At 44.1% G+C, this 16,676-nt stretch overlaps 1 protein-coding gene across 12 annotated transcripts in view; it reads left to right on the top strand.

Annotated features, from left to right (window-relative positions):
• Positions 1-9,739: 9,739 nt before the first annotated feature.
• LOC129861258 (calcium-activated potassium channel subunit alpha-1-like) overlaps positions 9,740-16,676 on the top strand; it is a 343,498-nt gene continuing 336,561 nt past the window's right edge. For 3 of the 12 annotated variants that reach the window (XM_055932577.1, XM_055932585.1, XM_055932568.1), the window contains exon 1: positions 9,741-11,026. In XM_055932577.1, coding sequence (XP_055788552.1) covers positions 10,790-11,026 — 237 coding nt within the window. In that variant the 5' untranslated portion in view covers positions 9,741-10,789. Of the gene's footprint in view, positions 11,027-16,676 lie in introns of all 12 variants that reach the window. The other 9 variants (XM_055932524.1, XM_055932534.1, XM_055932603.1 and 6 more) reach the window with 5 other exon arrangements.

Genomic DNA, 16,676 nt, shown 5'->3' with positions numbered 1-16,676 from the left:
CATAGTCCCTGTGCCCAAGGAAGCGAAAGTAATCTGCCTAAATGATTACCACCGCGTGGCACTCACGTCGGTAGCCATGAAGGGCTTTGAAAGGCTGGTCATGGCTCACATCAACAGCATCCACCCGGCCACCCTAGACCCACTCCAATTAACATATTCCAGCAGCATACCACCCTGCATCCCACTGCTGGCTTGCTTCTGAAGCTAAGCAGGGTTGGTCCTGGATGGGAGACCAGATGCTGCTGGAAGTGGTGTTGGAGGGCCAGAAGGAGGCACTCTTTCCTCAGGTCTAAGAAAATATCCCAATACCCCAGGGCAGTGATTGGGGATGCTGCTCTGTGTAGGGTGCTGTTTTTCGGATGGGAAGTTAAGCAGGTGTCCTGACTCTCTGAGGTCATTAAAAGATCCCATGGCACTTATCATAAGATTAGGGGTGTTAACCCTGGTTTCCTGGCTAAAATCCCAATCTGGCACTCATACCATCATGGTCACCTAATAATCCCCAGTTTACAATTGGCTTGTTCATCCCCCTCCTCTCCCCTGTAACTATTCCCCAGGTTGTTGCTGTAAATGAGAATGTGTTCTCAGTCATCTTACCTGGTTAAATAACAATACAATTAATATATAAAATACTGCCAAAACAGATCCACAGATGATGCAATCTGAATTGCACTCCACACTGCCCTTTCTCACCTGGACAAAAGGAATATCTAGCAGTAGCATAGCCAGAAATGATATTCACTCTCATTGGTGGCCAATAATAACTGACTGAAATGAGAGTGAATGTCATTTGATTTCATCTGAATGTCATTCCAGTGCACTGCAAGCTTTTAATTCTATCTGATGGTGTTTGCATGTTTAGGTAAAAATACATATAATGTCCCCTTTGGAACACTGACAAGTAGAGAGCATTCCATGTTTTTTTGATATTTTTTTGATGCTCAATCTGATTGGATGGGCCTTGGACATTGATAGCACAGTGATGATCAATGAATTGATTGTTTTTGAAAACATTCCAAATACACTTGAGCTATGCAATGCAATTGTTGGTCATAGTTGAAAAGTCATTACTAATTGATTGTTTCAATACTGATCCTGATATGGAGCCGTGCTTCTACACCTGCATTGCTTGCTGTTTGGGGTTTTAGGCTGGGTTTCTGTACAGCACTTCGAGATATTAGCTGATGTACGAAGGGCTATATAAAATAAACTTGATTGATTGATTGATAGCCTGTTCCTCTGAATAGCCATTCCATTATCAGTCCATGATGTACCAACTTTACAATGAAGATAACAAAGAGACAATGGATATGTAGGTCAAACAGGATGTTGTGTGTGTTAGCTAGTTTTTTCAGAATGCCGTCCCACGGTCTTGATTGAATGGATTTTAAGTAAAAACCTACAAGTGCCAAGCTGGATGTGAATCAGACTATCCCGCAGGTGAAAAAGCTGGATGTGGAGGTCCTGGGCTGGCGTGGTTACAGAAGGTCTGCAGTTGTGAGGCCGCAGACCTCATGGAATGAGAATCGAAATTGAGCTCAGGTGCATCCTGTTTCCATTGATCATCCTTGTGAAGTTTCTACCACTTGATTGGAGCCCACCTGTGGTAAAAGCCTACTTTTTGAAGTGATTTGTTTGATTATCAGATTAAAATATCATCACACAACACCCATGATATGTGAAACTGAGCCTGTGCAGACCGCTAAAACAACAGTAAACGCAATAAAATATGTACATGCCACAGTATCCCATCTTCGATCAGCTCAGTCTCTCCCCCACTACAGGGCTTAGAGCTGGTAGTATACTGTAAGGCCCAACCTCTCCCCCGCTACAGGGCTTAGAGCTGGTAGTGTACTGTAAGGCCTAGTCTCTCCTTCGCTACAGGGCTTAGAGCTGGTAGTGTACTGTAAGGCCCAACCTCTCCCCCGCTACAGGGCTTAGAGCTGGTAGTGTACTGTAAGGCCCAGTCTCTCCTTCGCTACAGGGCTTAGAGCTGGTAGTGTACTGTAAGGCCCAGTCTCTCCCCCGCTACAGGGCTTAGAGCTGGTAGTGTACTGTAAGGCCCAGTCTCTCCTTCGCTACAGGGCTTAGAGCTGGTAGTGTACTGTAAAGCCCAATCTCTCCCTTGCTATAGGACTTAGCGCTGGTAGTGTACTGTAAGGCCCAGTCTCTCCTTCGCTACAGGGCTTAGAGCTGGTAGTATACTGTAAGGCCCAGTCTCTCCTTCGCTACAGGGCTTAGAGCTGGTAGTGTACTGTAAGGCCCAGTCTCTCCTTCGCTACAGGGCTTAGAGCTGGTAGTGAACTGTAAGGCTCAGTCTCTCCTTCGCTACGGGGCTTAGAGCTGGTAGTGTACTGTAAGGCCCAGCCTCCCCCTCGCTACAGGGCTCAGTGCTGGTAGTGTACTGTAAGGCCCAGCCTCCCCCTCGCTACAGGGCTCAGTGCTGGTAGTGTGTCACACCCTGATCTGTTTCACCTGTCCTTGTGATTGTCTCCACCCCCCTCCAGGTGTCGGCCATCTTCCCCATTATCCCCTGTGTATTTATACCCGTGTTCTCTGTTTGTCTGTTTCCAGTTTGTCTTGTTTGTCAAGTCAACCAGCGTTTTTATTCTCAGCTCCTGCTTTTTCCAGTCTCTCTTTTTCTCGCACTCCTGGTTTTGACCCTTGCCTGTCCTGCCCCTGAGTCTGCCTGCCATCTGGTACCGTTGCCCCACCTCTGGTTTACTGACCCTGCCTGCCTTGACCTGTCTATTGCCTGCCCCTGTTGGAATATTAAACCATTGTCAATTCAACGTGTCTGCATCTGGGTCTTACCTTGACTCCTGATAGTAGTGTACTGTAAGGCCCAGTCTCTCCTTCGCTACAGGGCTTAGAGCTGGTAGTGAACTGTAAGGCCCAGTCTCTCCTTCGCTACAGGGCTTAGAGCTGGTAGTGTACTGTAAGGCCCAGTCTCTCCCTTGCTACAGGGCTTAGAGCTGGTAGTGTACTGTAAGGCCCAGTCTCTCCTTCGCTACAGGGCTTAGAGCTGGTAGTGTACTGTAAGGCCCAGTCTCTCCTTCGCTACAGGGCTTAGAGCTGGTAGTGTACTGTAAGGCCCGGTCTCTCCCTTGCTACAGGGCTTAGAGCTGGTAGTGTACTGTAAGGCCCAGTCTCTCCTTCGCTACAGGGCTTAGAGCTGGTAGTGTACTGTAAGGCCCAGTCTCTCCTTCGCTACAGGGCTTAGAGCTGGTAGTGTACTGTAAGGCCCAGTCTCTCCTTCGCTACAGGGCTTAGAGCTGGTAGTGTACTGTAAGGCCCAGTCTCTCCTTCGCTACAGGGCTTAGAGCTGGTAGTGTACTGTAAGGCCCAGTCTCTCCTTCGCTACAGGGCTTAGAGCTGGTAGTGTACTGTAAGGCCCAGCCTCGAGCCTCTCCCCTCCCAGGGACAGCTGGCACTCAGCTGATGACAGAGAAGGCTTAGCTTCAGTCAGATCCTCTCAATGTTCACTACTGCCACTGCATCAGTGTGTGTGAGAGAGACAGAGAGTGTGTGTGTGAGCATGTGCGTGTGTATGTGGGTCAGTCAGAGAGAGGGAGCGCGTGTGTGTGTACACGCGTCCATTGAGAACCATAGTGCTTGTTTCAGCAGATTTAATCTTTCCTCCAATTACAAAGGAAAATGTCAACCAGAGATCTTCAGTGATTCACAATTATGCTGCCTGCACTAACCAACGCAGGTGGAGTAGAGAATTGTCGGCTAGGCCCGTTTTAAATTAATTATATTTTAACCACTTTGATTAATTCGATTTGGAACGTGTCCATGATGTGAATGAATCTGAGATAATCAAGTTGTGGATAATTGAATAACTCATTTTATAGAAATGGAAGTGCACCTAGACTGTCACAGAAAGACAATTAGACATGTAGACAATAATAGACTAGTGTTAGTCAACTGTGAAAACAGCAGGGATATTGGAAAGTGGCAGTAGATGAGGTAATGGTAGGAGCTTTTCCAACCTAGCCAATACGCTTCTGCTTGGCCGTTGTGATGTAGGCTGAGGTACTGTTAAGCACTTTGTGACAACTGCTGATTGTAAAAATAGCTTTATAAATACAGTTGATTGATTGATGGCATTGTTATTGGTAACTGGGGTGTTCTTTAGGGGGACTAAAGTAGATTCATGACAATAGGGAATTCCATGAGGCAAAATACATTACAATACCCCATAATATCAAAGTGGAATTATGTTTTTAGACATTTTAGAAATTAATAAAAATGTAAAGCTGAAATGTCTAAAGTCAATAAGTATTCAACCCCTTTGTTATGGCAAGCCTCAATAAGTTCAGGAATAAACATTTGCTTAACAAGTCACATAATAAGTTGCATGGACTCACTCTGTTTGCAATTATAGTGTTTAACATTATTTTTAAATGACTACCTTATCTTTGTACCCCACACATGTAAGGTCCCTTAGTGGAGCAATGAATTTCAAACACAGATTCAACCACAAAGACCAGGGAGGTTTTCCAATGCCTCGCAAAGAAGGACACCTATTGGTTGATGGGTAAAAATAAAAAAGCAGACATTGAATATCCCTTTTAGCATGGTTAAGTTATTAATTACACTTTGGATGGTGTATCAATACACCCAGTCACTACAAAAATACAGGCGTCATTCCTAACTCAGTTGTCGGAGAGGAAGAAAACCGCTTAGGGATTTCACCATAAGGCCAATGGTGACTTTAAAACAGGTACAGTGTTTAATGTCTATTATAGGATAAAACTAAGGATGGATCAACAACATTGTAGTTACTCCACAATACTAACCTAGATGACAGAGTGAAAAGGAAGCCTGTACAGAATAAAAAAAATATTCCAAAACATGCATCCTGTTTGCAATAAAGCACTAAAGTTAAACTGCAAAAAATGTGGCAAAGAAATGACCTTTATGTCCTAAATACAAAACGTTATGTTTGGAGAATATCCAACACAACACTGAGTACCACTTTTCATGTTTTCAAGGTGTGTTGGTGGCTGCATCATGTTATGAGTATGCTTGTTATCTGCAACAACTAGGGAGTGTTTTTTTAATAAAAAGAAATGGAATAGAGTTACGCACAGGGAAAATCCTATAGGAAAACCTGGTTCAGTCTTCTTTCCAACAGACACTGGGAGATGAATTCACCTTTCAGCCAGACAATAACCTAAAACACAATGCCAAATATACACTGGAGTTGCTTACCAATACATGGAATGCTGCTGAGTGGCTTAGTTACAGTTTTGGCTTAAATTGGCTTGAAAATCTATGGCAGGTCTTGAAAATGTCTGTCTAGCTGTAACGTTCGTCGTCTGAAGATGAGGAATCATCGGACCAAAGCACAGCGTGGTAAGTGTTCATGTTAATTTATTAAAACAGAACACTAAACAAAATAACAACGAGAATGAAATGAAACAGTCCTGTCTGGTACAGACACAAAGACAGAAAACAACTACCCACAAAACCAAAATGGGAAATGGCAACCTAAATAGGATCCCCAATCAGAGACAACGATAAACAGCTGTCTCTGATTGGGAACCAATTCAGGCCACCATAAACCTACATTCCCCTAGACAATACAAAATCCCCATAAATAAACAAAAAACCCCTAGACAAGACAAAAACCCCTAGACAATACAAAAACTAAACAAACCACCCTTGTCACACCCTGACCTAACCAAATAAAAAAGAAAACAAATATAACTAAAGTCAGGGCGTGACATTAGCAATGATCAGCAATTACACTTGTAAGCAAAGTCATGGTGCAGTTGGCTAGCTAATGCCGTGTTCAAAACAACTGGGAACTTGGAAATCTCTGACTTCCGACCTCAGTGAGTCCAATGTTGAATGTTTATGCTTATAAGCTTGGAAAATTGACCCCCTTAAATCCAGACCTGGACCAAATCAAATCAAATTGTATTTGTCACATGCACCGAATACAACAGGTGTCGACCTTACAGTGAAATGCTTACTTACAAGCCCTAAACCAATGATGCAGTTTTAATAAAATACCTAAAAAATTAAAAGTTTAAAAAAGTAAGAGATAAGAAAAACAAATGATTAAAGAGCAGCAGGAAATAACAATAGCTGGGCTATATACAGGGGTACCGAGTCAATGTGTCAATGTTCCAGGGCACCAATGTCGAGGTATTTGAGATAATTATGTACATGCAGGTAGGGTTGTCAAAGTTATAATAACAGAGAGTAGCAGCAGCGTAGTGGGCTAGCCATTTCATTAGCTGTTCAGGAGTCTTATGGCTTGGGAGTAGAAGCTGTTTAGAAGCCTCTTGGACCTAGACCTGGCGCTCCGGTACCACTTGCCATGCCGTAGCAGAGAGAACAGTCTATGACTAAGGTGGCTGGAGTCTTTGACAATTCTTAGGGCCTTCCTCTGACACCGCCTGGTATAGAGGTCCTGGATGGCAGGAAGATTGGCCCCGGTGATGTGCTGGGCCATACGCACTACCCTCTGTAGTGCCTTGCGGTTGGAGTCTGAGCAGTTGCCATACCAGGCAGTGATGCAACCCGTCAGGATGGTCTCGATGGTGCAGCTGTACAATCTTTTGAGGATCTGAGGACCCATGCCAAATCTTTTCAGTCTCCTGAGGGGCAATAGGTTTTGTCGTGCCCTCTTCACGACTGTCTTGGTGTGCTTGGACCATATTAGTTTATTGTTGATGTGGACGCCAAGGAACTTGAAGCTCTCAACCTGCTCCATGTCGATGAAAATGGGGGTGTGCTCGGTCCTCTTTTTCCTGTAGTCCACAATCATCTCCTTTGTCTTATTATGTTGAGGGAGAGGTTGTTGTCCTTGCACCACATGGTCAGGTCTCTGACCTCCTCCCTATAGGCTGTCTCATTGTTGTCGGTGATCAGGCCTACCACTGCTGTGTCATCAGCAAACATAATGATGGTGTTGGAGTTGTGCCTGGCCATGCAGTCATGAGTGAACAGGGAGTACAGGATGGGACTGAGCACGCATCCCTGAGGGGCCCCAGTGTTGAGGATCAGCGTGTCGGATGTGTTGTTACCTACCCCTAACACCTGGGGACGGCCCGTCAGGAAGTCTAGGATCCAGTTGCAGAGGGAGCTGTTTAGTCCCAGAGTCCTTAGCTTAGTGATGAGCTTTGAGTGCACTATGGTGTTGAACGCTGAGCTGTAGTCAATGAATAGCATTCTCACATAGATGTTCCTTTTGTCCAGGTGGGAAAGGGCAGTGTGGAGTGCAATAGAGATTGCGTCATCTGTGGATCTGTTGGTGCGATATGCAAACGTATGATCTCTGTAATTGCAAACAAAGGTTTCTCTACCAAATATTACATTTTTAAGTAATTAATTAGCATTTTATTGCATGACATAAGTATTTGATACATCAGAAAAGCAGAACTTAATATTTGGTACAGAAACCTTTGTTTGCAATTACAGAGATCATACGTTTCCTGTAGTTCTTGACCAGGTTTGCACACACTGCAGTAGGGATTTTGGCCCACTCCTCCATACAGACCTTCTCCAGATCCTTCAGGTTTCGGGGCTGTTGCTGGGCAATACGGACTTTCAGCTCCCTCCAAAGATTTTCTATTGGGTTCAGGTCTGGAGACTGGATAGGCCACTCCAGGACCTTGAGATGCTTCTTACGGAGCCACTCATTAGTTGTCCTTGCTGTGTGTTTTGGGTCGTTGTCATGCTGGAAGACCCAGCCATGACCCATCTTCAATGCTCTTACTGAGGGAAGGAGGTTGTTGGCCAAGATCTCGCGATACATGGCCCCATCCATCCTCCCGTCAATAAGGTGCAGTCGTCCTGTCCCCTTTGCAGAAAAGCATCCCCAAAGAATGATGTTTCCACCTCCGTTGCTTCACGGTTGGGATGGTGTTCTTGGGGTTGTACTCATCCTTCTTCTTCCTCCAAACACGGCGAGTGGAGTTTAGACCAGAAAGCTCTATTTTTGTCTCATCAGACCACATGACCTTCTCCCATTCCTCCTCTGGATCATCTAGATGGTCATTGGCAAACTTCAGACGGGCCTGGACATGCGCTGGCTTGAGCAGGGGGACCTTGCGTGCGCTGCAGGATTTTAATCCATGACGGCGTAGTGTGTTACTAATGGTTTTCTTTGAGACTGTGGTCCCAGCTCTCTTCAGGTCATTGACCAGGTCCTGCCGTGTAGTTCTGGGCTGATCCTTCACCTTCCTCATGATCAATGATGCCCCACGAGTTGAGATCTTGCATGGAGCCCCAGACCGAGGGTGATTGACCATCATCTTGAACTTCTTCCATTTTCTAATATTTGCGCCAACAGTTGTTGCCTTCTCACCAAGCTGCTTGCCTATTGTCCTGTAGCCCATCCCAGCCTTGTGCAGGTCTACAATTTTATCCCTGATGTCCTTACACAACTCTCTGGTCTTGGCCATTGTGGAGAGGTTGGAGTCTGTTTGATTGAGTGTGTGGACAGGTGTCTTTTATACAGGTAACGAGTTCAAACAGGTGCAGTTAATACAGGTAATGAGTGGAGAACAGGAGGGCTTGTTAAAGAAAAACTAACAGGTCTGTGAGAGACGGAATTCTTACTGGTTGGTAGGTGATCAAATACTTATGTCATGCAATAAAATGCAAATGAATTACTTAAAAATCATACAATGTGATTTTCTGGATTTTTGTTTTAGATTCCGTCTCTCACAGTTGAAGTGTACCTATGATAAAAATGACAGACCTCTACATGCTTTGTAAGTAGGAAAACCTGCAAAATCGGCAGTGTATCAAATACTTCTTCTCCCCACTGTACATGGCATTTCAGCAACTTTGAAAAAAAAACGTTATATCAGAGTTGTGGCTGTTGTCATAGAGATAAAGGACTCATCATGTATATAACCCATTTTAGCATGGACATTGCCATTGAGGGCTTCCAGCATTTTGAAGTAGTCAACTGGGTGGGGATTTTTAGGCGCAATCAGCCAATGAAAAATGTAATTTAAAATTGACTATTTTAACATGCTGTCACAGATGCCAAATAGCACAGATACAAAGATGTTCTTCGTGTGTATCTGCCCTCTCATTGGCTAGAATGGTACTACCTGATCCCGCCCCCCCCTGCACCTCTTTCATTTTTGAGGCCATGTATTTCCATTGTTAGAGCGGCCACTCGACTATCTTGTCAATATAATATACAATTAAGAAGCGTCACTACAGTCCCTGGTTCGATTCCAGGCTATATCACATCTGACCGTGATTGGGAGTCCCATAGGGCGGCGCACAATTGGCCCAGCGTCGTCCGGGTTTGGCTGGGGTAGGCCGTCATCGTAAATAAGAATTTGCTGACTTGCCAAGTTAAACAAAGGTAAAAAAAGAAATAATCTTTGCTAGCTCAGGCTCACGATTAGGGGATCGATGCAATATGTGACCACCAGGGAGAGCAGAATCTCCACTTTATAAATGAGTACATTGTAAAAAGTAAAACAATTGTTTTTAAACCTGACTGACGATAACGGTCAGAACAAGACGTTATATATTTAAAACGACAATTGGCGCTGCATAATTTCCGAGCTATGAATGAATTGATTTAATTGCTTAATTTCATCATCATAATTCATCTTTAAAATCAATAAATGTAATCATGCTTTAAATTATACATTTTGTATGGATATCATTATACATGTGACAAAGCTACGTATTTCCACTTAAATTCTAGGTAGCCTACTTGTTTTCTTGACATGAAGAACGTTAAAAGAGCAACAGATTGCTTTTGTGTGGCTTGTCAACAGGTCCTATTCAAGCCGATGTGTGGACAACATATTTCTGCTGTATTTTTTTCGGGAAAAAGTAATCCTCTCCGTCTCCCTCAGACGCAAAACGCTTTCAAGACATTGGGTTTAGTGCATATTTGTGTAAGGATGTACGGATGAGAACGGTCGCCACCATGGACGTGGAATCACCAATAAGAGAATAATGTTTGAGGATCGCCGAAACGCATGAGTTGGCCGGATCTTGTTGATGGCTCCACCCCCGCTACCTGTAAATCGCCCTCCCAGTTCCTTATCATCTTCCAAATAGATCTGACAGTCAGCCGGTATCATCTGGTCACCACTGAAGCAAGAAGAGGACTAGAAAACCTATGGAAAGCGTTATTGAACAGCTTTAATGAACGGAAATAAATAAGTCATCTGCGGTCATAAAGAGAGAAAGTACTATTCAACACCTAGCGAGAGCGCTAAATGGACCAGAAATAACGGAGAAAGCGGCGGTTGGTTCTCAACAAGGTGGAGTTTTGTGAGTGAGGGCGAGGGTTACCATCAATTGCCTTTACGCGATTTGGTTACCTGATGGAGAAACCAGAACGACAGATGACTCGAAGATAATTGCTGCCTTTCCTGGAAATATTGAACTATTACATCAAAAGAAACAAACAAAGAAGAACAGCAACGGGATTTTCAATATATAATTATGTGAACGAGTTTTGAAGAAATATCTGATTTCGCATACAATTCGCATATAACTTATTGTACGATCTGTGAATGACTTAATGAATGACTTAATGGAACGATCATATCCTGTCCTTTGAAGTGCAGTTTCTGCGTCACAGGTCGCTGAGAACACAACATTTACATTGAAGGACTGATGTAAACGAACAGGGTAGAGTACAGGAAGGAAGGGTGGTAGTTAGTTGAAGCAATATGACTGAATTGTGGGGTATGGGGCACTGGCTGGAACTACCCAAATCGTCTGGATACTAGTTATAGAACATGGAAACCTATCCCTGGGCATCGGTAGCCTCAGAATAATGCCTAAAGGTAAACATAGTTACTACCCGGACTCTCCCTCTATCCGCATATCCAAGATGGATGTGATCATCCCGTTCTCCCCAGATGTGCCCTGTGATAGCAATGGGCAGCGCATGTGGTGGGCTTTCCTTGCCTCCTCCATGGTCACGTTCTTTGGGGGTCTCTTCATCATTCTGCTCTGGAGAACTCTCAAGTACCTGTGGACCGTCTGCTGCCACTGTAACACCAAAAAGAAGGTTGGTCATATTCATATGTCCACACACAGCACATTTCCAATGCCTTCATAACTTGTGACAGAAATTGACTAATGTCTATGTTGCTGTTTTAGTGTGGCACTTTGGCTTCATACCATTGTGATGCATATAGAATTGGGTATTTTCTTTACTATAGGCCTGTGACAGTCTGTGCAATAATGCTTCCCCACCAAAAATCACTGAGCCACATTGTTACCTTTCCCCCAAATGAAAAAATAACAGTTATAACATTACAATACAGTTATAACACCTGCATAACATTGTAACAGTGATACTTGTGCGAGTTATTACATTCCAAGTGTATTTTATTACGTGTGAATTAGAGTATATGCGTTTTAGATGTGCAGATCTTTTGTGTAATGATTTGGCATAATATTACTAAAGCTCTTGAGCTCTGCCTGTATTCTTGACACCTGTTGTTCCAAGTGAGAATTATTTGACCTGTCAGAAATCAAACATCTAATCATCATATCAAATCATTTCAATACCGAAAGTAGAATTTTTTTTATTTATTCATTATCAAAATGTTTGTTGTTAATTTTAGTTTTGTTTTTAGGGAGTGTTTGTTTTGTTTTGAGGTAGGACACCATTTTAAAAAAAAACCACTGTGGCATATTTGGCCTAATGTTGAATGAACAAACACAGATGTATCACTTACAACCGCGTGTCATCTCGTTTCTTCATTTCCTTGAAATTACACGAGCAGGTTTAGAACCAAAGCAACTTGTTAAAGCCATTGACATCTGTAGGCCTGTCATGTAGGCCTGTCATGTAGACCTGTCATGTAGGCCTGTCATGTAGGCCTGTCATGTAGACCTGTCATGTAGGCCTGTCATGTAGACCTGTCATGTAGCCCTGTCATGTAGACCTGTCATGTAGGCCTGTCATGTAGCCCTGTCATGTAGACCTGTCATGTAGGCCTGTCATGTAGCCCTGTCATGTAGACCTGTCATGTAGGCCTGTCATGTAGACCTGTCATGTAGCCCTGTCATGTAGACCTGTCATGTAGGCCTGTCATGTAGCCCTGTCATGTAGACCTGTCATGTAGGCCTGTCATGTAGCCCTGTCATGTAGACCTGTCATGTAGGCCTGTCATGTAGACCTGTCATGTAGCCCTGTCATGTAGACCTGTCATGTAGACCTGTCATGTAGGCCTGTCATGTAGACCTGTCATGTAGCCCTGTCATGTAGGCCTGTCATGTAGCCCTGTCATGTAGACCTGTCATGTAGCCCTGTCATGTAGGCCTGTCATGTAGCCCTGTCATGTAGACCTGTCATGTAGGCCTGTCATGTAGACCTGTCATGTAGCCCTGTCATGTAGGCCTGTCATGTAGCCCTGTCATGTAGGCCTGTCATGTAGGCCTGTCATGTAGGCCTGTCATGTAGCCTGTCATGTAGACCTGTCATGTAGCCCTGTCATGTAGGCCTGTCATGTAGCCCTGTCATGTAGGCCTGTCATGTAGGCCTGTCATGTAGGCCTGTCATGTAGCCCTGTCATGTAGCCCTGTCATGTAGGCCTGTCATGTAGGCCTGTCATGTAGACCTGTCATGTAGCCCTGTCATGTAGGCCTGTCATGTAGGCCTGTCATGTAGACCTGTCATGTAGGCCTGTCATGTAGGCCTGTCATGTAGCCCTGTCATGTAGACCTGTCATGTAGGCCTGTCATGTAGGCCTGTCATGTAGGCCTGTCATGTAGGCCTGTCATGTAGACCTGTCATGTAGCCCTGTCATGTAGGCCTGTCATGTAGCCCTGTCATGTAGACCTGTCATGTAGGCCTGTCATGTAGACCTGTCATGTAGCCCTGTCATGTAGGCCTGTCATGTAGCCCTGTCATGTAGGCCTGTCATGTAGGCCTGTCATGTAGGCCTGTCATGTAGCCCTGTCATGTAGACCTGTCATGTAGCCCTGTCATGTAGGCCTGTCATGTAGCCCTGTCATGTAGGCCTGTCATGTAGGCCTGTCATGTAGGCCTGTCATGTAGCCCTGTCATGTAGCCCTGTCATGTAGGCCTGTCATGTAGGCCTGTCATGTAGACCTGTCATGTAGCCCTGTCATGTAGGCCTGTCATGTAGGCCTGTCATGTAGACCTGTCATGTAGGCCTGTCATGTAGGCCTGTCATGTAGCCCTGTCATGTAGGCCTGTCATGTAGCCCTGTCATGTAGGCCTGTCATGTAGACCTGTCATGTAGGCCTGTCATGTAGGCCTGTCATGTAGCCCTGTCATGTAGACCTGTCATGTAGGCCTGTCATGTAGGCCTGTCATGTAGGCCTGTCATGTAGGCCTGTCATGTAGCCCTGTCATGTAGGCCTGTCATGTAGGCCTGTCATGTAGGCCTGTCATGTAGGCCTGTCATGTAGGCCTGTCATGTAGCCCTGTCATGTAGCCCTGTCATGTAGACCTGTCATGTAGGCCTGTCATGTAGGCCTGTCATGTAGCCCTGTCATGTAGACCTGTCATGTAGGCCTGTCATGTAGGCCTGTCATGTAGGCCTGTCATGTAGACCTGTCATGTAGGCCTGTCATGTAGGCCTGTCATGTAGACCTGTCATGTAGACCTGTCATGTAGACCTGTCATGTAGGCCTGTCATGTAGGCCTGTCATGTAGGCCTGTCATGTAGACCTGTCATGTAGGCCTGTCATGTAGGCCTGTCATGTAGACCTGTCATGTAGCCCTGTCATGTAGACCTGTCATGTAGGCCTGTCATGTAGGCCTGTCATGTAGGCCTGTCATGTAGACCTGTCATGTAGCCCTGTCATGTAGACCTGTCATGTAGGCCTGTCATGTAGGCCTGTCTTAGCAGTTGATGGATGAAAGGCAGCTGTGGTACTTCATACTATATATACATGCAGTATGTATATTCAGTTTATTTAATAGAAGTGTAACTCGATCAGACTGTGACAAATACACTAATTAAGAAAAGGTGAGATTGCATCTGAAGAAATACATTTTAGACACCTCTGGATATAATTACAAACTCTTCCATGAAGCAATGTTGTCCAGGAAAATATGTAGGCTCACACACACACACACACACACACACACACACACACACACACACACACACACACACACACACACACACACACACACACACACACACACACACACACACACACACACACATAGACACACACACACACACACACACACACACACACACACACACACACACACACTGTTAGTTGACAGGATTCCAACAGTTAGTCAGGAATAGTTTCCCCCATTCTCTACCCTGGACACACCCCCACCACTGACAGCTGCTGTTCTATTACACCAGTCCAGCATTGTTGTGTCTCAATGAGACATTCTTTAAGAGCTTCATCATTTGCCAGAACCATACTGTGTGTGTCACTAGAGTGACCAAATCTCTATATCAATAGTTGATAAAGGTGGCAGCAACACTAACAAGTTGCTGTAAATTTACAGCAAAACTTTTACAGTTAGCTACTGTAATTCTATATTACAGTACAGTACTGTAAGGAGCAATACATTTTGTGGGTTGAATGGCATTCCACTACACTTCACAGTAGAGTACTGTATTACCTGTTTTGCTGTATATTTACAGCAGCATACTGTGAGTTGTGGTGCATTGTGGGAAAATATTGTGGGTGGCAAAATAATCTAGGCTACATTAACATATTTTGAGGCATGCCTTGTAAGATGCTATATTTGTTGCATTTGTGAGAATACTGTACGACAGAATACAGTATCATACCATATTTTTTAAATAAATTATATTTGGCCTGTAAATTGACAGTAATTTACTGGCTACTGTGCTGCCAGTAATTTACTGTAAATATTGCAGGATTTTATTTACAGTGAATGCAGGCTCACCACTAGCAGTGTAAACCTTCATCCTACTATTGCAGTCTTGACATTCCCATGGCTGTGTATGGACTGTGTTTGCAGTCTTGACAGGCCCATGGCTGTGTATGGACTGTGTTTGCAGTCTTTACATTCCCATGGCTGTGTATGGACTGTGTTTGTAGTCTTTACATTCCCATGGCTGTGTATGGACTGTGTTTGCAGACAATTTTCTTTGTATAATGCTGCTGTAAGAAGGGCAGCAGGCACCCTAGCGGTTAAGAGCATTGGGCCAGTAACTGAAAAGTTGCTGGTTTGAATCCCTGAGGCGAGTAGGTGAAAAATGTCCCCTTGTGTAATGCTCGTCTTCCTCCTCTTCTGAAGAGGAGCAAGGATCGGACCAAAACGCAGCGTGGGTTGAATACATAATAATTTTAATAATAATAACGAAGACGAAAAAAAACACTTGAACAAACTACAAAATGATAAACGACGTTAACAGACCTGAACTTGAGAACACATAAGACATGAATGCACGAACAGGTAGGAACAAACGAATGAAATGAAACAGTACCGTGTGGGGAAACAAACACAGACACAGCAACAATCACCCACAAACAAACAGTGAGAACAGCCTACCTAAATATGGTTCTCAATCAGAGGAAACGTAAAACACCTGCCCCTGATTGAGAACCATATCAGGCTAGTTGAATGAACCCAACATAGAAACACATAATATAGAATGCCCACCCAGCTCACGTCCTGAACAACTAAACAAGATTAAACAAAGGAAAATAAGGTCAGGAACGTGACACCTTGAGCAAGGCACTTAACCCTAATTGCTCCTGCAAGTCACTCTGGATAAGAGCTTCTCGTAATTGTAAGAACCGGTTCATCTCCATTTCTGATTCTATAGGCTTGCTCTGGATTATGTCATCTGGCCGATCATGAATAACGTTACATTACTTAATACTGTTTGCCGATGAATACACCTGGTATCGCTTTATTGTACAACTAATGAGGTGAGCAGTTAGTAGTCAGGTTACTTTAGCAGATTATTAGATCACAAATTAAGTGCAATCAATAGGGATACCTCCCTGTAGTGCGCTACTTTTGACCAAGGCCCATAGGGATCTGGTCAAAAGTAGTGCACTATATAGGGCATATGGTGCCATTTGGAACAGAGCCTTATTCTCATCCTCCAAACTTGGAGAAAAACTCTAATGCGTAAAACTCTACAGTACAGGTAACAATGCATCATAGATGTGGCTAGACATTGAGTTCCGTGTTTAATCATCCAGTGCAGTAATCACCTCCCAACATAATGCAGATCAGTGAGAGAGATGGCAAAGAGAGGGGAGGACTTGGACCTTCAGTGATCTCTCTGTCTCTGTTTCTGTCTCTGTCTCTGTCTCTGTTTCTGTCTCTCTCTCTGTTTCTGTCTCTCTCTCTCTCTCTCTCTCTCTCTCTCTCTCTCTCTCTCTCTGTGTCTCTCTCTCTCTCTCTGTCTCTCTCCAATCATCGTATCAACCATGTCTAATATAGAAGATTCAATCACTCTAATGAGCATGGATCTATTTGACAACACAGATTTGAGTTAGTCAAGAAAATAATAATCTTGTTTTGATGAATTATAGTAGCTGAGATGACCACTGCTGTATGAGTCAACACTAAGATAACTAGACCAGTGAGAAGAGTAGTGTGTGAGGTGTGACCCAGTATGAAACAAGACCAGTATGAGATTACTGTAGTACTCTCACTCATGTTTGCTTATACAGCTGGTGAGTAAAATACCCATCTAAAAGTCATTATCCTCACTAAGCTC

This window comes from Salvelinus fontinalis, chromosome 1 (genome assembly GCF_029448725.1).
Source record: "Salvelinus fontinalis isolate EN_2023a chromosome 1, ASM2944872v1, whole genome shotgun sequence".
Classification (NCBI taxonomy): Eukaryota; Metazoa; Chordata; class Actinopteri; order Salmoniformes; family Salmonidae; genus Salvelinus; species Salvelinus fontinalis.
Note: the sequence above shows the minus strand (reverse complement) of the source record. Positions and strands in the feature narration are given on the sequence as shown.